General features: G+C 47.3%; 1 protein-coding gene across 1 annotated transcript in view; it reads left to right on the top strand.

Annotated features, from left to right (window-relative positions):
• Nucleotides 1-2,877: 2,877 nt before the first annotated feature.
• The window catches only part of LOC122929133 (phospholipase A2 inhibitor and Ly6/PLAUR domain-containing protein-like), a 32,100-nt gene continuing 12,180 nt past the window's right edge, over nucleotides 2,878-22,797 (top strand). The window contains exons 1-3 of the mRNA XM_044282627.1: nucleotides 2,878-3,037; nucleotides 3,395-3,508; nucleotides 15,566-15,712. Coding sequence (XP_044138562.1) covers nucleotides 2,986-3,037; nucleotides 3,395-3,508; nucleotides 15,566-15,712 — 313 coding nt within the window. The 5' untranslated portion in view covers nucleotides 2,878-2,985. The remainder of the gene's footprint in view (nucleotides 3,038-3,394; nucleotides 3,509-15,565; nucleotides 15,713-22,797) is intronic.

Genomic DNA, 22,797 nt, shown 5'->3' with positions numbered 1-22,797 from the left:
GACCGCTCACGGCCATGAAACACTGTCGTGTGCATTCGGCCTTAAGCTCTGGAATGCCATGACAGCAATTGCAAATATCACAGTGACACTGACATATATATATATACTGTAGTTATGGGTAAATGCGTGTTTGACTGCGCCATCCCATGTGTTATGTTTTTCTTGTTAGAAACATTCCAAAAATAATTTCTTATCAGTGTTTAAACATACAGTGTTATGGAAGAAAAAACAGTGGCTTGTTGGGACTTGGCGTCCAAAAACTGTTGCCTCAATGGGTGCAGATTCCTACCACTGATTATACATACACACACATATCAATGTTAGAAGATAGAGTAGCATGTGCTGCACAGGCATCCCAAATTTATACCTTAAAGGGAATCTGTCACCATGAAATTGTGAAGTAATCTGCAGGCAGCATATTATAGAGCAGGAGGAGCTGAACAGAAGGGGGAGGGAGAGAAGATGTGTGCCCCTGACGAAACTCAAGGAGCGAAACCTGGGTCGGGCAAGGAAAAAAGACGCTGGGATTTTTAAATGCGATTTTAAAGTGCATGTTTAAATTTCTAAATCAAAAGAAGTTGGGAACACTAGCAGACTCATCTGGTGTGTGCTGGAATTAAGTCCGTGGTTGGGCTCTGTGTGCTGGCGTGTGAACGTGGACCTTCGCCACGAAGAACTAAACAAGCTGCGGAGGATACCTTTGATACGCCTGTTGTTGGTGGAGTGCCGTGTAAGTACAATCTGTGCATTGCCATACGGATTTACACTATTGCATTCTTTTACAAGTTGCAGGATATCCACAAATAGGACATCTGCAGACCTCGGTACCTTTCTAAAGGGAGAAGGAGAAAAAAACTGTTTTATACCATCTATTTACGATACGCACGGTCCTAACCCTATATGTACATTCCATGAAAGTGTGATCGACCCCACAACACTACTCGGACTTGCAGCAGAATTCTTGCGGACTGGTGATTAAGTATCTCTCTTTTTTACTGAATTAAGTGGCTCAGCCCTTTACCCAGACGCCTCAGAGTCTAGGTCCTCATCTTGTGCTAAAGAGTTTGTTTACCACTTGTGTTCCTGACTTTATACTTTGTTCCTGGACTTTGTTTCTAGTCTGATCCCTGCCTGCTTGCGCCCGGATTGTCTGACCTTGTTCCTGTGCCACCTGCCCTGACCCATTGCTTGTTGACTATGTCTCTGCCTCTTCCTCCGGTTCCTGTCTTTTTGCTCCTGGTAACAACCCTGCCTGTCTGACCACATTTCTACTGTTGATACCTTCTCAGGTACCTCCTGGTCTGCCTGGACAAGCTGCCACTGACTGGTTTATGCTCTGGAGTAGCCCGTGGCAATTTCTGACGGTCAAGCCTATCCTCACCATCTGAGGCTCTAGTGAAATCCGGGTAGTTGCTTAGTTACTCCTCTCCAGAGTATTGCTAGATAGTGGCAAGGTGGGTTCACATCCGCTGATCAGTGACAATCAGCAAGGGCAGATCTATACATTGACCCCAGTCAGAGGAGTGTGAAAATCCTCACTGATCCATAACTTGTTCATTTTGACAAAAGTGATATTTTGTACACTGGCAGAGGACAACTTGGTCTGTTTGGGTGTCACAAAGTCTCATGTTGTGCTGAAAATCCTCTTTGAGATAACACTGGAGGCTGGGGAAGAAAGAACAGAGAGAGAGCTCACTGGCACAGTTTGGCCCACTGTTCCAATCTAACTAACCAAAAGTCCATGGGGTCAGGAAACAGTATCCTCTGGAGAAAGACCAGAGTCCAGGTAGGATTGGACCTGGATGCTGAGGTGGTACATCTCCATCTGCTGATTTGCATCAGTCTGGCAAAGAACATGAAAGAATTGCTCCATCGTGTTGATGGTACTGATTTGGCTGCTGCTGCTGTGGCTTCTGCTGCTTGTGGTAGCAGAGATGGGGGAGATGGGTAACTCTGCAGGGGGTGGAAAGGGCCCCCGGTCAGAACCACCGAAATCTGTGACAAGCTACACACACAGTGTTTATTGGTAATAACGTAATTTGGCCTCCCTTTCAGCAAGAGGAAAACATTCTCCCATTTTGCTTTGATAGCGAGGGTCTAAAAGCATGGCGATCCAGTAATCATCAGACTCCTTCTTGTGAATGATACGCCTGTCAGTATGTAAGCAAGCAAGCATACATACAGCTTACCATTCTGGGCAGTGTTAGTCCAAGGACCTAATTCTTTATGGCTCCACTCCCCCCATTGAGATGAATGGTCATTGTGACAGGTGTCATCATCCTCCTGCTCCTCTACCAATGACACCCTCTTCCTCCTCCAGTGACAGCTCCTTATATTCTAACTCCATAGGACTTGTTGGTCCACTTGCTTCTAGGTTTTCCCGCTATTAAGATGCCTTGGTCACACTTAATCACAGCATTTAAAGGCTTAAGTGCCTGTGATCTGCATTACTGCCAGTCATGGACATTAGTCACAGGCCCGTCGGATATGGCGCCCACTGCACGCACGAGTGGGCTCCATGTTTAGAGAACTTCCCAGCGCCGTCCATGTAAGGATTAAGGGGAACAAAAACTATTGAATCTAACATAATCAAATTTGAAGTGATTTGATTCTGGGGATGAGAGGGATTTGGTTAGAAATTATTTGGACCTGAATCTAATCATAAAGGTGATTTTGGATGAATCGGACCCAAACCAAATTTTAAGATATTCATTCATCTCTCCCCTACTGATTTAGGGGGAAAGGGGATAGACAATGTGAGCCTGATACCAAACTTAAAATTCAGAATTTATTTACACAATTCTTTCACAATCCAAACAAAGTTGTTTCACAAAATTGCAAAATCATAGAAGAGGTAAAGTTTGTTTCGTTTCTTGGTAGGCTTCTTCTTTCCTTTCTCAAGTCCCACCCTAACAATATTAAATTAAGAACCTCGATCCTCGAGAGTGTCATCTCACATTACATCCTGCCTTCAAGAACTGAACCATGAGCTCCCTGATCGGAATTCTCAGCCTCCTCTCGGCTCTTGCAGCGACAAGTAAGTTTTCAGAAACATTATAAGACCTGAATCATCCTTTGTTTGTTTTATATTTGCTTTATTATTTATTTACTTATTTTTATGGATTTGTTCATAATAGTCTTAATCTTAAAAATAATATTAAATAGCAATACTAATAATAAGAAGAAATAATAAAACTAATAATAATAATATTACCATAAACTAACATTTATTTTAATGTTAACCCCCCAATGCCTGGTAAGATTTTACTTCTGATCCTGTTCATAGTGCTACATAAGCTATTATACATTATTCTCCGAACATTGCATCAGAAAAAAATGTGCTTGCAAATAACTAATAGGTAATAAATGTCCTGACTGTGTCCCATTTCTTTAGGTTATGCTCTTTCGTGTACACAGTGCTTTTCTAGCGGAGCGACATGCTCGGGTCCCAGCATGACCTGTCCTTCAGGAAATCAGTGCGGATCTGCGTACACAGAAACCACTATTGGTGAGTTGTCTGATTAAGTTCAATCTTTTCTAGTGGTTTGGAGGGGTTAGACTCTATCGTAACTCAAGCTTAATCTGTGTATAAATTTTCCAATAGACTTTAAATATTTTTAATATCCCTGTTTGCTGTCTGTGAATGGGGACCTATGGTATATTCCTGTTTAGATCAATGGGCTGAAAACCCATCAAAACCTAAGAAGTATCACAGTCCTACAAGTGTCTCCGGTCTAGACAATCCTCTGTGACTTAAAGGGAGTCGGTCACCTCCATATGGCCATATACAGTGCTTACATGGCTCTGTAGGACACCTATGCAGGATTGTAACTGTACCTTTGTTCTTTTCTTTAGACTTGCATCAGCAGGAAAAACAAAGTTTAATTAATATGCAAATGAGCACTCGCAAGTGCCCAGGGGCGGCGTTCAGTGTGTAGGTGCCCAGGGGCGGCGTTCAGTGTGTAGGTGCCCAGGCTGCTCTGCCTTCTTTTCACTTTACTCCTCCCCATGTCTCCATATTCTTAAAGCCATAGTTTTATTTTTATTTTTTGGGGGGCAACTGTCTTATGTAGGAGCTAAGTTTTTTCGGTTTGAGATGACGGTATGATTGGTACTTTTAGGGTGTATATGACTTTTTTGATCGCTTGGTATTACACTTGTTGCGATTTAAGATGACAAAAAATGGCTTTTTTACACCATTTAGTTCATGTGATATTTTTATACAGCAGGTTCTTATGGATGCGGCAATACCTAATGTGTATACTTTTTTATTTATTTAAGTTTTTTTATACAATAACAGCATTTTGAAAAAAAAAATATCACATTTTAGTTGCAAACAATTTGAAAGGAAGGTCTTGGAAGCATGAAAGTCCTCTTAAAAGCTTCTTCTTTTATTGAACATACAGGACAGCAGACATAACCACTGGGGTACACGGAATGCAAGCGTTGACGCGTTTCGGGTACTAGACCCTTAGTCGTAACGGTGCTTCATAGTGTGACCCCTCAATTTAAAGGAGCGTGATGTCCAACCCTCCAAAATTCTGGGAGGCAAGGCACCCGTTCCAATTGGTTATCACACTATGTATCACACCCTTTCTTACAACCTGCTAATCACATATAAGATGAGTTACACACTGTAACGGGTGCCTTGCCTCCCAGAATTTTGGAGGGTTGGACATCACGCTCCTTTAAATTGAGGGGTCACACTATGAAGCACCGTTACGACTAAGGGTCTAGTACCCGAAACGCGTCAACGCTTGCATTCCGTGTACCCCAGTGGTTATGTCTGCTGTCCTGTATGTTCAATAAAAGAAGAAGCTTTTAAGAGGACTTTCATGCTTCCAAGACCTTCCTTTCAAATTGTTTGCAGCTTGCAGTGGGGACACTCCCCTAGGTCGTTGGAGTCGGGACTATTTCACAACCAGGAAGGTGAGCTGGATAAAGTTTTTCTGCATCACATTTTAGTGTCTCCATATTCTGAGAGCCATAATTTTTTTTTTTAGGGTCTAATTTTTTGCGGGATAAGGTGACGGTTTGATTGGTATGATATTGGGGTGCGTATGACTTTTTGACTGCTTTGTTTTACATTTTTTGTGATGTAAGGTGAAAAAAATTCTTATTCTTGCAATGCTGAAGGACAGTTCACTGAGCACTAGCCCCAGTTCACACAGGGGAAAGTAGGGCAACGTGTGCCACACAGGCGTGAGAGCAACTCTGTATGTCTAAGGGTTAAATGAGCTCTTGTTCCTAAATAAATTATGAAGGAATGTGACTAGGGTTGAGCAAACCCGAACTGTAAAGTTCAAGTTCGTACCGAACTTTAGGATTTTTGGACCCCGAACCCGAACATTTCAGTAAAAGTTTGGGTTTGGTGTTCAGCGCTTTCTTGGCACTTTTTAAGCCAAGCAACAAGCGTTTAACTGTCTGACCTTAGAAGCCATCACAAACCTGCCTGCTAATGGCATGGCTGTGATTGACCAGTGTAGCATGTGCAGTACGCAGCCCTGCAGGGTGAGCGATGGTGAGGTCACAGTTACTAACCAAGGGTGTTTTTGGTACTCAGTTTTTATATATACCCTGGGCAGGCGTACAGCAGTGATGGAGAGGCTGGCACAGGGATCCTCTGGGGCACTCTCTATGTACAGTATATGGACCAGGCCAGGTGGTAGGTGAGGTGCCCTGGGTGTTGCAGGTTTAATATGCCGGTGGCAAGATCCCTTTAAGTTCGTGACGCCAGTGCCGGTAACGGTGGCACACCGATTTGTTGTAGGAATAATTGAGGAACACAAGTTGCAGTGAACCAGAACTTCCTTTTACTGAAACAGTTCAAGTATTTACAGTTCTTTAGTTAGTTCCACATGAAAAAGATTGTAACAGGCAGGCTTCATATAAACGGCAGGCAAAGTCCTTGCAAGATACACAGAGGTAATAACACTTACAGATCAGGCTGTATTTTCCTCAGCTCCTGTCTGGCTTTCTCCAAGGCCCGTATGCCCCATTGCCCCATTACACTTCCTCTGGTATATGTCTCCTTGCTGTAGAAATATCCTTCTGCCCTTCAGCTCTCTGTTTGGCTGGAATAAACTTGGCTCTGCGCTGAACTTGTAAAGGAACTTGGTTTCTCAGGAGGCAAACTCTTCTCCTGGATGCAGGCTAGTACCATGGACTGTCTAGCTGCATGTTAGAAGCTGCACTTCAGCTGCTGCCTAGCTAAAGTCACACCGGCTCCTAACCACACACTACTTCTCCCTGGACTGGACCTGCCTATATAAACTAGGGGGTTCCATAGCTCCCTCTACTGCCTAAGAGGAGGAACTACACCCCTAACAGGCCTGGTACACAGGAGATAACAGGAAAATACACATAAAAACATTATATAAAATACAATGACCCTGTCCCACAGGAGGTGGGTAACAACGTGGCCCAATTGACCCTTGTGTAGTGCCCATATTTACCTAGTGGAACACTACACATGTGACCCAGCCTCTATATAAGCTGGAGTTACGTAGCGCTGCACGTCACTCTGCTGTGCTAAGTGTAGGGAGAGGATGCAGCGGGTGATTTCAGGGAGAGAATAGGACTGAATCTTTGCTCAAAACCTGAATCGAACTCCGCTATCTACATACATTGTGTTTTTTTTATCCTGCCCTGAGCCTAGTGACTGAAAAAAAAAAAAACATTTATAAGTCAGTTAGGTGTGGGGCGGCCATTTTATGTAAGCTCAGTGAACTAGCACTGCATCTGAGCTTTTGGGACATTAAAAACCAGAATTTTTTGGGCAATTTACAGCATCTGGTACATTTGCAGGCTTAGGCCTCATGCACACGACCGTTGTGTGCATCCGTGGCCGTTGTTCCGTTTTCCGTGATTTTCTGCGGACCCATTGACTTTCAATGGGTCCGTTGAAAACTTGGAAATTGCACCGTTTGTCATCCGCCTCCGTGATCCGTGTATCCTGTCCGTCAAAAAAATATGACCTGTCCTATTTTTTGGACGGACAACGGTTCACGGACCCATTTAAGTCAATGGGTCCATGAAAGAACACGGATGCACACAAGATTGGCATCCGCGTCCGTGATCCGTGGCCGTAGGTTACTTTCATACAGACGGATCCGAAGATCCGTCTGCATAAAAGCTGTTTCAGAGCTGAGTTTTCACTTCGTGAAAATTTATATCCAACAGTATATTCTAACACAGAGGCGTTCCCATAGTGATGGGAACACTTCTAGTTAGAATATACAGAGAACTGTGTACATGACTGCCCCCTGCTGCCTGGCAGCACCCGATCTCTTACAGGGGGCTGTGATCAGCACAATTAACCCCTCAGGTGCCGCACCTGAAGGGGTTAATTGTGAGTATCATAGCCCCCTGTAAGAGATCAGGGGCTGCCAGGCAGCAGGGGCAGACCCCCCTCCCTCCCCAGTTTTCATTTCATTTGTGGCCAGTGCGGCCCCCCTCCCTCTATTGTATTATTATCATTGGTGGCCAGTGCACCCCCCCGGCCCCCCACCCTCCCTCTATTGTACTATCACTGGTGGCACAGTGTGCGGCCCCCCCTCCCTCCCTCTATTGTATTAATATCATTGGTGGCACAGTGTGTGGCCTCCCCTCTCCCCCCCCCTGATCATTGGTGGCAGCGGAGAGTTCCGTTCGGAGTCCCAGTTTAATCGCTGGGGCTCCGATCGGTAACCATGGCAACCAGGACGCTACTGCAGTCCTGGTTGCCATAGTTACTTAGCAATATTAGAAACATCATACTTACCTGCTGCGCCGGGAGCTCCTCCTACTGGTAAGTGACAGATCATTAAGCAATGCGCCGCACAGACCTGTCACTTATCAGTAGGAGGAGCTCCCGGCCGGTCACAGACAGCGCAGCAGGTGAGTATGATGCTTCTAATATTGCTAAGTAACCATGGCAACCAGGACTGCAGTAGTGTTCTGGTTGCCATGGTTACCGATCGGAGCCCCAGCGATTAAACTGGGACTCCGATCGGAACTCTCCGCTGCCACCAATGATCGGGGGGGGGGGGGAGAGGGGAGGCCGCACACTGTGCCACCAATGATATTAATACAATAGAGGGAGGGAGGGGGGGCCGTGGGGAGGCCGCACACTGTGCCACCAATGATATTAATACAATATAGTGAGGGAGGGGGGGCCGCACACTGTGCCACCAATGATATTATTACAATAGAGGGGGGGCGCACACTGTGCCACCAATGATATTAATAAAATAGAGGGAGGGGGGCCGCACACTGTGCCACCAATGATATTAATACAATAGAGGGGGGGGGGCACACACTGGCCACCAATGATATTCAAACTGGGGAGGGAGGGGGTCTGCCCCCTGCTGCCTGGCAGCCCCTGATCTCTTACAGGGGGCTATGATACACACAATTAACCCCTTCAGGTGCAGCACCTGAGGGGTTAATTGTGCTGATCACAGCCCCCTGTAAGAGATCGGGTGCTGCCAGGCAGCAGGGGGCAGTCATGTACACAGTTCTTAGTATATTTTAACTTGAAGCGTCCCCATCACCATGGGAACGCCTCTCTGTTAGAATATACTGTCGGATCTAAGTTTCACGATCTAACTCATATCCGACAGTATATTCTAACATAGAGGCGTTCCCATGGTGGTGGGGACGCTTCAAGTTAAAATATACCATCGGATTGGAGAAAACTCCGGTCCGATGGTATAATAGGGACTCCTGACTTTACACTGAAAGTCAATGGGGGACGGATCCGTTTGCAATTGCACCATATTGTGTCAACGTCAAACGGATCCGTCCCCATTGACTTGCATTGTAAGTCAGGACGGATCCGTTTGGGATGGCCAGGCTGACACCAAAACGATTTTTTCTTTATGTCCGTGGAACCTCCAAAAATCAATGAAGACCCACGGAAGAAAAAACGGACACGGATCACGGACCTGCGGACCCCGTTTTTGCGGACCTTAAAAAAACGGTCGTGTGCATGAGGCTTTAGTCAGTGTGCAATTTAAGCTATAAATACAGCCATCATTTTCTGGGTTTTTAAAAACACAAGTTTTTTGCCAAAAAACACTATTTTCCTGATCTGCAAGTGTTAAATTCAAGTTTAATATATACAGCTTTCATATTCTGTTACCAAAAAAACACTTTTTTGGTAATATACAACATCTGGATTAGTCAGTGTGCAATTTAAGCTTGAAATACAGCCATAATTTTCTTGATTTTTAAAAACTTTTTTTTTTGCCATATTCCACTATTCTTCTGGCCTTGTAGCATCAGCACGTGTGAAATTCCAGGGTTATAAACTGCGGTCAAATTCAGTTAATAAACACATTGAGATTGAGTGCACTGATGCCCAATCACTTATGTTTCAAGATGAGTACATGGGAGGACCATCGCGGCACGTCTCGGATGATTATGAAACACAGGTGCCAACTGTTGGGGCTTTTGAAAATGTGCAGACCGACAAGGAAGGCAGGGGGGAAGACTGGGTGGAAGATGATGTGGAAGACGATGAGGTCCTTGACCCCACATGGACTCAAGGTCATGCAAGTGACCTATGTAGTTCGGAGGAAGAGGCGGTGGTCGCACAGGGCCACCAGCAGAAGAGGGAACAGGGTGCAAAAGTGGAGCGGCCATCCTCTAGACAGTAGGCATGCTACTGCCCACCGCAGCAAGGGACCGAGCACACCAAAGCCAGCTCCAAGGAGTTCCCTGGCGTGGCAGTTCTTCAGACAATGTGCTGATGACAAGACACAAGTGGTTTGCACGCTGTGCAATCAGAGCCTGAAGCGAGGCATAAACGTTCTCAATCTGAGCACAACCTGCATGATCAGGCATTTAAGTGCAAAGCACGAGCTGCAGTGGAGTAGACACCTCGAAAACCAAGAAAGGTCTCTGGCTCCTCCTGCTTCTTCTTCTGCTGCAGTCTCGGCCTCTTCATCCCCCTCTGGAGTGACAGTGCCACCTGCCACCCCGCAAACAGAGGATCTGCCAGCAACAGCAACACCTGGGTCACCAAGCATCTCCACAATGTCCCACGGAAGCGTTCAGCTCCCCATCTCCGAAACGCTGGAGAGGAAGAGGAAATACCCCCCTACCCACCCGCGATCCCTAGCCCTGAATGCCAGCATTTCTAAATTACTGGCCTTTGAAGTGCTGTCATTCCGTCTGGTGGAGACGGATAGTTTTAAAAACCTTACGGCGGTGGCTGTCCCACAGTACGTCGTGCCCAGCAGCCACTACTTTTCCAGGCGAGCCATCCCTTCCCTGCACAACCAAGTAGGGGACAAAATCAGGTGTGCACTGCGCAACGCCATCTGTGGCAAGGTGCAGCTCACTACGGATACGTGGACCAGTAAGCACGGTCAGGGACGTTATATGTCCATAACAGCACACTGGGTAAATGCAGTGGCTGCTGGGCCTGAGGCAGATAGCAGTTTGGCGCATGTCCTTCCACCACCGAGGATTGCAGGGCGCTTCAGTTTGCCTCCTGTTGCTTCCTCCTCCTACTCTGCTTCCTCATCCTCTACCAGCTCCTCATCCGGTCAGCGTAACACCTTCACCACAGCCAGAGGTAAGTAACAGCAGGCAGTTTTAAAACTTCTGTTTGGGGGACAAATCCCACACAGCGCAGGAGCTATGGACGGGCCTTGAACAATAGACCGATGAGTGGTTTGTGCCAGTCTGCCTCAAGCCCGGCTGGTGGTGTGTGATAATGGGCGAAATCTCGTAGCAGCTCTGGGACTAGCCCGTTTGATGCACATCCCTTGCCTGGCGCATGTGCGGAATTTAGTGGTGCAGAGATTCCTTAAAAATTACCCCGATATGTCAGAGCTGCTGCATAAAGTGCATGCCGTCTGTTCGGGCTTTCAGCGTTCTCTCCCTGCTGCTGCTCGCTTGTCAGCGCTGCAGCGTAACTCCACCTTGCACATGCTGGCCAGACTGTGCGAGCAGCAGCAGGAGATAGTGGATTTTTAGCTGCAGCACGCATGGGTGAATCGCTCGGCGGAACAGCACCACTTTACCACCAATGACTGGGCCTCCATGCAAGACCTATGTTCCTTGTTGCGCTGTTTCAAGTACTCCACCAACATGGCCAGTGCCGATAACGCCGTTCTCAGCGTTACTATCCCACTTCTATACTTCCTTGAAAAAACGCTCCTGGCGATGATGGAAGAGGATGTGGCATAGGAGGAGGAGGAGAAAGAGGGATCATTTCGTAGAGTTTCCGGCCAGTCATTGCCAAGTGGCTCCCTCAAAGTGGCTCCCTCAAACGCCAGGTACACAATTGTCCAGCCAGGGCACAGTTCTTGAAGATGAGGAGGTGGAGGAGGAGGAGGAGGAGGAGGAGGAGGAGGAGATGGAGGAGGAGGAACTATGTTCACAGAAGGGTGGTACCCAGACCAACTCACGGCCATCACTGGTGCATGGCTGGGGGGATACAGAGGACACAGACAATATACCTCCCACAGAGGACATAGGAGGAGGAGGAGGAGGAAGAGGGATCATTTCGTAGAGTTTCCGGCCAGTCATTGCCAAGTGGCTCCGAGGGTGGGTTCCTGCACCCTCAAACGCCAGGTACACAATTGTCCAGCCAGGGCACAGTTCTTGAAGATGGAGGAGGAGGAGGGACTAGGTTCACAGAAGGGTGGCACCCAGACCAACTCATGGCCATCACTGGTGCATGGCTGGAGGGATACAGAGGACACAGACAATACACCTCCCACAGAGGACATCTTTTCGTTGCCTTTGGGCAGCCTGGCACACATAAGCGATGATTACATGCTGCAGTGTCTCCGCAACGACCGCGAGTTGCCCACATTCTAACTTGTGCTGATTACTGGGTGGCCACGCTGCTGGATCCCCATTACAAGGACAACGTACCGTCCTTAATTCCGTCACTGGAGCGTGATCGTAAGATGCGCGAGTACAAGCGCACGCTGGTAGACGCGCTGCTGGTGGCATTCCCACCTGACAGCAGGGGCACAGTGGAAGCACAAGGCGAAGGCAGAGGACAAGGAAGAGGTCGCCAACACAGCTGGGTCACCGCCAGCACCTCAGAAGGCAGGGTTAGCATGGCCGAAATGTGGGAAAGTTTTGTCAGCACGCCACAACAACCAGCCCCACCAGCTGATATGGAACGTCTTAGCAGGAGGCAGAATTTCAACATGGTGGAGCAGTATGTGTGCACACGCCTACACTTACTGAATGACATGTTTGCCCCCTTCAACTTCTGGGTCTCCAAATTGGGCACATAGCCTGAGCTTGCCCTTTACGCCTTGGAGGTGCTGGCCTTCCCTGCAGCCAGTGTATTATCTGAACTTGTGTTTAGCACGGCAGGGGGCGTCATCACAGACAAGCGCAGTTGCCTGTCCACAGCCAATGTGGACAAGCTCACGTTCATTAAAATGAACCAGGCATGGATCCGCTCAGGACTTGTCCGTAGCTTGTGCAGAATAGACATGTATACCGGCACTAACCAGCCATTGTTATACTGCAGCGCAATTGCTCATTCTTGTATTTTGGATATTTCACACTCTTTTGGAGTGTACCTTAATAAAAAAAATTAAAAATTAAAACCAAAAACCTGTGTTGGCTATCTCGTCGTCCTCCACCGCCGCTTCTACCTACTCTGCTACGTCCACCGTCTCCTCAAACTCCTACACCATATGGAACTCCACCTCATAAATCAATTATTTTTTTATTTATTTGTACGTATTTTATTTTATATCATTTCACTACTTTGTCAGTTACATTCTCTGGTGAAATTCACCAATTTTTGGGTGTATAGTCCCACTGCTATACCTAGTAGACAGGTTAACAATTTTTTTTTTTTAATTGTCAGTTACATTTTCTGTTGAAATTTACAGATTTTTGGGTGTGATGTACCAATGCTATACCTAGTAGAAATAACATTTGTCAGTTACATTTTAGGGTCAAATTCACCAATTGTTTTCTGTCATAGACCCCTGCTCTACCAAGTAGACAGGTTAATAAATTTCTGTAATTTTTCTGTTACATTATACAATTTTAGACCTGAATAAACCCCTGCTCTGCATAGGTGACAGGGAATACAATTTCTGAAATGCTTCTTTAATTGATGCGCGCCACCTCCTTTGATTCAAATGCTTAAAATTAAACAAGTTGTACCACATTTGCACTTCAATAATTTGTCCCACATTTCCGCTATACCCTTTTGGCCAACATTTGCGCCTCAATAGTTTTTCCCACATTTCCGCTTGACTCTTTTGGCCCACATTTGGGCTACTGTAATTTGTCCCACATTTGCGCCTCAATAGCTTTTCCCATATTTCCGCTCGATCCCCAAAAAAAAAGTATAAATTTATCTCTCTTAAATTTGGTCTCTTTTTCTCATGCTCCCTCTCTGGCGTGGAACCCTGATTAGCCGATAACCGTGATCAACATGGTAGGCTCAGAAAAGAACATCAATAGTTGATAGAGAAGATATCCAAATGGATGGTGGATGTCACTGGGGCACCTCTACATAGGTGACAGGAACATAAATAAATAAAAAATCGTCAATTACATTGTCAGGTGACATTTTTCAAATTTTGCCAGATAGAAACACCTGCTCTGCATAGTTGACAGGGAATAAAATGTGAGAAATTCTTAATTCATTGATGCGCGACATCCTTTCATTCAATGCTTAAACTTTAAAAAGTTGTCCCACTTTTACACTTTAATACTTTGTCCCATATTTCCGCTCTATAATTTAAAATTTGAAAAAAATAATCCTCCCTTGGATGTGGTATCTCTTTCTCACGCTCCCTCTCTGGCCTGGAACCCTGATTCCCCGCCACCCGTGATCACCATGGTAGGCGCATAAATGAACATCAAAAGTTGATAGAGCAGATATCAAATTGGATCGTGAACATCACGGGGACGTGCGACATGGTGGGGCAGTAAGTGTGCACACGCCTACACAAACTGACTGACAGGGGTCAGCCCCTGCAACTTCTGGGTCTCCAAATTTGGGCACATGGCCTGAGCTTGCCCTTTACGCCTTGGAGGTGCTGGCATGCCCTGCAGCCGGTGTATTGTCTGAACGTGTGTTTAGCACGACTGCAGGGGGTTATCACAGGTTATATTTCCCAATGTTTTGGGGTGTACCCTAATTTAAAAAATAAAATTTTAAACCAAAAACCAGTGTAGGCTACCTCCTCCTCCACCGCCACTTCCACCTACACCGCCACATCCACCGCCTCTTCAACCTCCTACTCCATATGGACCTCGTCCTCCTAGATCAAGATTATTATTTTTTATTTTTATGTATTATGTTCTTTAACCCCTTAGTGACCAAGCCTGTTTGGGCCTTAATGACCAAGCCAAATTTTGGAAATCTGACATGTGTCATTTTAGCTTAGAATAACTTTAACGGTTTTGCACATCAAAGTACTTCTGACATTGTTTTCTCGTCACATATTATACTTTACTGAGGTGGTAAAATTCTACCAATAAAATATGCGTATCTTTATTAAAAAAGTGAAAATTTGTAAAAATTTGCACATTTTCCTATTTTCAACTGCAATATTTCACATACATACATAAATGCTATTCAATATTTTTATCAGAAATATATTTCCACATCTTTACTTTATTTTGACTGCACTTACAATTTATTAATTTTTTTAGATGTGGGAGGGGGGCGCCCTAATAACTTTATTTAACACATCTGTGGGCCATATTGCCCCGATCGGGGTGCTGGTAGACCCGGTCGGGGCATAATTTGAACTTCTCTCTCCTCTCCTGAGGAGAGAGACCTAACTGAGAGCAGCGGTGAGTGGTTTTCAGTCTGCGCATGCGCCGGGCCGCCGCCGCCATCTTTATTGAGGGTAAGGGGGGTGTGGGGTGAGGATCGAGACCCAGCTTAGGGCCAGAAGCGCTGGGGGACCCGATCGCTGCACCGGAGACTTTCTCCCTCTTCTCTTACATGAGAGGAGGGAGAAAGTTTAGTGCGGGCAGCTCCACTGCCGGCATTTTCTGTGATCGCCGTGATAAAGTGTATCACGGCAATCACGTGATCAGAGACCGCTTGTCACGGTCTCTGATCACTGCCGAGCTGGTGGCACGGAGCTACAGCGCTACTCGCTAACTTGGGCTGAAGTGCCGCCGTAAAAACACATATGGGTGGTAACTAAGGGGTTAAAGTCATTTCCATATCCACATTTGTTTGCAGAGCACTTGCCATGCTCTTAACCACATTGTGATGCCTTTTGCAGCCCTCTAGCCCTTTCCATTACATTTTTACAGTCATTTTAGTGCTCAAAAGTTCGGGTCCCCATTGACTTCAATGGGGTTCGGGGTCAAGTTCGGGTCCCGAGGTTCGTCCGAACCCGAACATCCTGGTGTCCGCTCAACTCTAAATGTGACCTGTTGTAAGAATAGACATTTGTGCATAACAAGTAACCAGTGTACACAATCTGCGCTCCTCCAGTATGTTTGGATCACAGAGAATATGGAAGGGCAGGAGACATTGATTATACTTACTATTTACTGATTATATATATACTTTCCTATTTCAGTAAGAGAAAATGTTTGCTTTGTTTATTTTTAGCTGGAGCGAAGTCTACATCTTTGGTCAGGACATGCGCACCTTCATCTCAATGTGGCTTAAAGGGCAGTTTGGGCCTAAAACAAGGACATATGAGGATGAGCACTTCATGCTGCAACACTGACAACTGCACTCCTGATCTTCCCACATGTAAGTCGTCTCTTTCTGCTTCTCTTTGTCAATATTGCGTTAAAGTATAAAAAATAAAAAAATAACTGCCTGCACCCGGAGACCGCATTTCATTTCAGACCGGCTCGCGCACAGGCACAGGTAAGGACTTACCTGTGCATCGCCGGACTTGTGAGTTAAGATGGCAGCTCGCATGTGTTCGCGGGCGAACTGGCCATCACTGGTCTTCAGTTCAGTCTTTTTGACTTTTCAGGACTTTTTCATGCTGCGGTTTTATCTCTGGCCCAAAAATCGGAACACTTGCCATAGAAATTTATTAGTGCCGGATCCGGCATTCAAAATACTGCATTGACGGATCCGGTATTCCTGCATGCGCGGACCTTTAAAAATGGGAAGAAAATAAATACCGGAAAAACGGATCCGGTATTGCAATGCATTTTTCAGACTGATCAGGATTCTGATAATTCTGAAAAATGCCTAAACAGTCAGAAAAAATGGCATGTGTTTGCATACAGTTTGCCTGATCAGGCAGGAAGTTCAGGCAACGGAACCGCCTGCAGGAATCAAACAACGCAGGTGTGAAAGTGCCCTAAGATGGGCCTCTTAACAAAACTGGTCCATCTTCTGTCAGTTTGTCCACCAGAATAGCAAATCTACTGTACGTGAGCGATTGGCCGGGGTAGATTTGTATTGTAATTGTCACCAAACTATCGTAAATCTGACGGCCATGGAAGGTCATGCTCCATTCAAGTACGCTCCCACAAACATGTCCACAGGTTGGTTATTGTCCTGACCTCGTTTATTAGTTGTTTTTATTTTTCCTTATGTTTCTCCTGGTCCTAAATTGGCTTTGGGATGGTTAACCCTTTGAGTGGGTATGTTACTTCATCCCCTCTGTAGCATTAGGTTTGCTATGTAGATCTGATATTATTATTTGGATTGGTTCAGGCTTACCTACCTTTGTGTTAGGCCTCTTGCACACAAACGTATTTGTTCCGTTGCATGCGGTCCCCAATGCACAGGCAACGTTCGTGCGGCGGCCAGGACAGATCCAGACACATTCAACTTCAATGGATCCGTCCGTTTCGCAAAAAGATAGCACAAGTGCTATCTTTTTGCGGAACAGAAGCACGAAACGGAACACCAAGGAATCGCTCCGTAGTGCTTCCGTTCCGTGGTTCCATTCCTTCCGCACCGCATCTCCGCTGGTGCTCCGTGTATTGCGGACCCGCCTTATGCGGGCCGCAATACGGCCACGGGGGGCACACTGTCATGTGCCTTATGTACATGTCTTTCCATCTTTTGTAGGAGCTATGTGGGTACTTTGGGATCCATACTCAGTACAGTGTTTGTGGACATTGCTCCATTTCTAGATGTTTTGTCCCCATTTTAAATGATTTATGTTTACCTAATTATTTATATATGCTGCAATAAAGAATATAATACTTTTTATATATAAGGTTCTGAGTCTTGCTTACTTTTTTCCAGCTCCGTACAGTATAAGGGTCTATTCACACATCCCTAGTGTATTGCGGATCCGCAATACAACCGGCCACCACCCCCCATAGAACTGCCTATTCTTGTCCGCAATGGTGGACAATAATAGGACATGTTCAATTTTTTGGCGTAGCCACGGCCCAGAAGTTCGGGGACGAAGCCCGGAAGTTCGTGGCTGCTTTCCGGAAATGCGGAAGCGGAGAGCACATAGTGTGCTCTTTGCATCTCTTCCGGCCTCATAGAGAATGAATGGGTCCGCACCCGTTCCCGATATTGCGGAACGGATGCGGACCCATTTGCGGATGTGTGAATGGACCCTTGGAATGTATTGACTTCGATTAGCCGAAGTTATTACTTCGAAGTCTCGCAAGACTTCATGTAATAACTTTGTGAATTACTAATAATATTTATTTATATAGTGCTGTCATATTCCGCCGCACTTTTCAAATTCATAGGGTTCATGTACAAAACAAAACTAACTGGCTAATGTACAACTGAAACACTAGGAGTCAGGGCCCTGCTTACAAGAGCTTACAATCTGTAGAGCAACGGAGCAAGGCGCAGACAGTAGCGTAGTGTAACTTGACTTAGGGGGAAGTATGTAGGCAGTAAAGGGTTAAGTATGTGTTTTCAGGTTAGGTGTCTGTATGTTAGGAAAGAGGGTGGGGTTTGCTATTTTCGCGGGCTGTATATTTCTTAGGGTAGGGGTGGGATCTGCACCAGTGTCCGGGGTGTATCGGTGAGTTAGGGTTTTATTGGCAGTGCTGCAGTTAGTTATGGCTTCCCTTAAAGGTCAGGGCCGCGGCAGAACAGCATGGTTCTGCGTGGGTTCAGAGGAGCTTGCAGGCAGCTATGGCGGCGCCCGCTGCATCTCCGGCTGCGTTAGTGGGGAGGGTTAGGGCTCGGCGGTCCATGCCACCTGTGCATTTGAGCCCCGAGGCGACCCCCTGTGTGTGGCGACGTTTGCGGAGCCCACTTTGGTATCCTCCACTGCGGCCGGCTGGGGCTGATCTGGCTACGGCTGGCCGGCATAGCGTTAGAAATCCAGCACCGTGTCGGGTTCCTGCGGGAGAAGGACGGGTTAGTTCCCGTCGTTCATCCCTTGCTCGGCGGGGGGGGGTCGCATGGTGATGCGTTTTTTTTCTACCCTGGATGTCCCCAGCGTAGAGCACACCAGTACGGGTACCTGGACCTGCGCGGACAGAAGATCGGCGGTGAGGATGTCGGGGGATGCGGCCTCACTGTCCTGTGGTGAGCGCTCTGCTGAAGAAGTGGCACCGACGGAGTGGGTGGCGCTGCGGCCTGTAGGTCGGCAGCGGTCGTCTGTTTCACAGCCAGAAGAGAGTTCGGCGGCAACAGCGACATCGGTGGCGAGGCTGGCTACTGCAAGCCAGAGGATAAGAGGAGGAGTGCTGGTGGGGGTTTTAGTTTGGCCCCGCCCCCAGTGCAACAGTCAGGGGACCTGGCAGTGATGGGGCGTAATGCGGCTATTGGCTACCGGAGGAGGTGTGCCAAGGGATGGCGGAACGGATGTGGAGACCAGCGAGGTTACGGGACGGTACGACATGTCATCGGATCTGCGACCCGGTGGTAGGGGTCTCCAGTCGGTTTCGAATTTGGAAGAAGGTGAACTCAGCCTGGAAGAATGTGAAGTGGCCGACAGGCCTGAGGTCGTTTCTGGCGTTGGTCCATCGTCTTCTACATCTCCGGTCGGTTTGATGCCAGGAAGTGTTCCAGAGCGGTCTGCGGCGACTAAGAGAGTATACCCCCAGGGTCAGCCAGGTGAGAGATCTCCGTGTCAGGCTCAAGGGTGTGGTGGGTTGGGGGTTGCGGGTGGTCAGTAAGGTAGGGCTGGGACTGAGAGTTTGGCGCAGGAATTGCTGTCGGGTATGTTGTCTCTTATTTCCCGTTTGGGAACTGAGGCTGCTGTTTCCACAACAGCGGTGTGGGCGTCTGGGCCGGAGGTCGTGATTGGCGAACAATCTAGTGTGGTTAGGGTGGGGTGTGCGCCTGTTGCTGTGGTTGGTGCTCCGGTGGGTGATGTGGTGGTGAGCGGGGGACGTAAAGGTAAAGTTGGTGAGGACGTTAGGTTGGCGGATGCGGCGAAAGGGGAGGTATACCTGTGCTTTGAGGGGCCGTTGGGAGCGCACTTGAAGCTGGAGGTCAGGTAGAAGATTTGGAAGGACGAGTATGTTGAAATATTTTCGTTACTTCCGTTGGAGAAGTATCAGTTGGATAGGGTGAGGTTGGATGAGGGCAAAAGGGAGGAGGAGGAGAAGCGGCAGTATAGGCTTATACTGCGCACTTTTCTGAATTGGCTGCAGACTTTTGCTATATTGGCAAGTGTGATAGGCGAGAAGGCGCCCGAACACTGTTCGGTGCTTTTTTGCTATATGGATGCGGTGGGGGAGGCATATCGGACGTATGGGGGGTTGGCTTGGCTCAGGTATGACAAGCAGTTTCGTCAGAGGAAGGCAGTCCGGCCTAGTATTAGGTGGGACCATAAGGACATCAGCCTATGAATGCGGCTAATCTCGGCTCCAAAAGGGGGTAACCAGTCCTCTCGGGTTACGGCCGGGGGTTCCTTGGTGGCAGAATTGAATGGTGGGAATAAAAAGGGATGCTGTTGGCATTTTAATGAGGGGTACTGTAAGTACTTGGCAGATTGCAGGTTCAAGCACGAATGCTCCGGTTGCGGCGGGGCTCACAGCTTGTCGCAGTATTTTAAGCACGGAAAAGGCAAGGGTGCAGGAGAGGGGTGACTCCAGTGAAGGAGGTCGAGATGGAGATTTTTCTAAGGATTTATCCAAATCGGGAGGCAGTGGAGTTGTTGTTATCGGGTTTTAGGGACAGTTTTAAGATCCCGTGTGTTTCAGAGGCGGTTGTGGTCGCTGATCGCAACTTGTCTTCCACATTGTCTCACCCGGTGGTAGTTTGAGAAGATTGCCAAGGAAGTGGTAGCGGGGAGAATAGCGGGCCCGTTGGTTGAGTGTCCGTTGCAGGGTTTGTGAGTGTCGCCGTTGGGGTTGGTACCAAAATAGGAGCCGAACAAGTTTCGGCTTATTCACAATCTGTTATTTCCTGTGGGGAGTTCTGCAGGCGGATTTAGAAGTTTGGGAGTGTTTTTTGGTGGATTTTAACGGTCGTCCGATGTGGATGGAGGCGCCAGTTGCTAGTGCAAATATGGAATTGTTTACGGATGCGTCGGGTTCTTGCGGGTATGGCACTTTTTGTCAAGGGCAATGGTGTGCGGGTCCTTGGCCTGAAGAGTGGAGAGGGGCCGGCTTGCTTGGTAATCTAGTGCTGTTGGAGCTGTTCCCGATTGTTTTGGCAACTGAATTATTGGGGGAGTTGTTACGGAACAAGCGTTTCTGTTGTGATAATTTGGGTGTGGTGCAAGCGGTTAATAGTCAGTCAGCTAATTCACCTCCTGTTGTGCATTTGCTTCGGCATCTGGTCCTCAGAAGGTTAAGATTGAATGCTTGTTTTGTGGCGGTGCATGTTCCCGGTGTTAATTCCATCGCTGATTCCCTTTCTCGTTTTCAGTGGGACCATTTTTGCAGTTTGGTCCCGAGCGCAGACGCAAAGGGTCTGCCCTGTCCTCAGTGGCTCTGGAGTGTGGCCTTGGGGTCTCATCAGATCTGATTAGGCGGTCCGTGATTAGGAGTACGTGGTCAGCTTATTCTTCTGTGTGGTCTCATTGGGAACGGTTAGTGGATCAGGTGGGGGGTTGTGAAGTGGCGGAGGACTTTCATGTGTTGGTTTATTTTGTGGGGCTATCTTATAGTTCAGGAGTGCCTTTCTCCGTGGCTTCTAAAAGGGTGGCGGCTGTGGCTTTTTGGTTGCATTTGCGTGGTTTAGCCAACGGGTCTCAGAGTTTTTTGGTGTGCCAGGTTCTGAAGGGCTATCGGAGCAGAGCTGTTAGGGAGGACACTCCTCGTCCGGTTTCTTTTTCGGTGTTACAACAGTTGTGGGAGCAGGTTGGTGTGGTGTGCAATTCTTGGTATGAGGTGTGTTTGTTTTCAGGCCGCGTTTTCATTGGCTTTCTTTGGGGCCTTTAGGGTCTCTGAGCTGGTGGCGAGTAGTAGTGCGCGAGGCAGCAGATTGGGATAATATTTGTTTTAATGAGGAAGGTATGAGATGTGTGTTGCGTAGGTGATTGCATGTTTGGACCAAGTCTCATTGTGGTTTTTTTTTTTTAGGATCTTCTTCATGTTTGGCGTGGATTCTGGGTCATTCATTTATACGTTCACTGGGGAGCGCTGAGAGCCGACATGCGGAGGAATGGAAGGCAATTGGGTTTTTGGCTGGAGGAGTTGCAAGTCTTGGTGTGAGGGGGCTTTTGTGGTGTCGGGTATTGCTGGAATTTCATGCTTTTGCCTTGTTGGATAGGCCCCTCCGACAATTTAGTTTTGCATGTTGGGGGGAACGATTTGTCTTTCTAGGGATGTGATCCGTGACATCAAACTGGATCTGTTGCGGTTGCTGGGAGATTCTCCTGATTTGTTGGTCGTTTGGTCTGAAGGTCATGGTGGTTTGCGAGGTCAGTGGAGCGAGATCAAGGAGGTTGGTCGTTTTGTCCGTCGTCAGGGCAAATTTGTGGTGCACCATAGGGAATTGGAGGCTGCGTCGCCTCAATTATTGAAGGCTGATGGTGTGCATCTCAATGATGTGGGTATGGATTTGTGGGCCTTAGGGTTACAGGAGGGTCTTGAGACAGCTCTGAGAGTGTGGCAGGACGTCCACAGGTGAGGTCTCCTGTGTTCGTTTGTGGCCGGTTAATAGAGGGTCCTGGAAGGCAATACAATGTTTAAAAGGTGCATGACACGTGGGAGCGTGCATCTCATGAGGCTCGGTAAGCTGATGGCTGGGGCTCCTGTTTGGGCTAAAATGCTTACAGGGGTGGATGGAGATGTAATTTTGGAGGATTTGGTACCTTTGGGTCGGTGACTGCGGCCAAGGGTAAGGTGGAAAGTCAAGTAGCGATGGGAGTGAATAACGCAGCTTGCTTGGGTTGCCTTCTAGGATCCTTTCTCAATGTGTTGGAATTTATTGCACTTTATTTATGTGTTTATGTCTTATTACTGTTTATGTCTTATTATTGTGATCATTAAAAAAAAGTTGATAAAGAATTTGTTTGTTTAATAAACGGGCTGTTACGGCCATTTATACCAAGAAGTTGGCTTCAGAGTGTTATTTGGGGAGTGAGGGTACTTGGTGGGTGGCAGGTCTGGCAGCTGACGGAAGTGATCTTCCATCCTATTAAGTCAATGATGAATTGGGGGTGACACAGAAGGTAGTTGATTTTGATAAGTAGGTGTCACAACCAGACAGCTGAGAAGCTCTGACAGAAGCCTTTCAGAACCTCCTCCTTGAGTTTTCTTTGTTGTGGTGTTCAGTTCCTCATCTCATTAGCCTCTCTCAGCTGTCATGTAGGTGGACTGATTGCGTCCCTTTAAATTCCGCCCCATAATGCATTACTGGGCGGCTTATACTTCTTCCTGGAGTGTGTGTGCATGCTGATCCTGTTTTCCAGTCTGCTACAAAGTTAAGTGCTGTACATTTATCTGTTATTTTCTGTTTGCTGGATCCCAGGTGACCCTGACTCC

Source organism: Bufo gargarizans, chromosome 2, assembly GCF_014858855.1.
Source record: "Bufo gargarizans isolate SCDJY-AF-19 chromosome 2, ASM1485885v1, whole genome shotgun sequence".
Taxonomy (NCBI): domain Eukaryota; kingdom Metazoa; phylum Chordata; class Amphibia; order Anura; family Bufonidae; genus Bufo; species Bufo gargarizans.
Note: the sequence above shows the minus strand (reverse complement) of the source record. Positions and strands in the feature narration are given on the sequence as shown.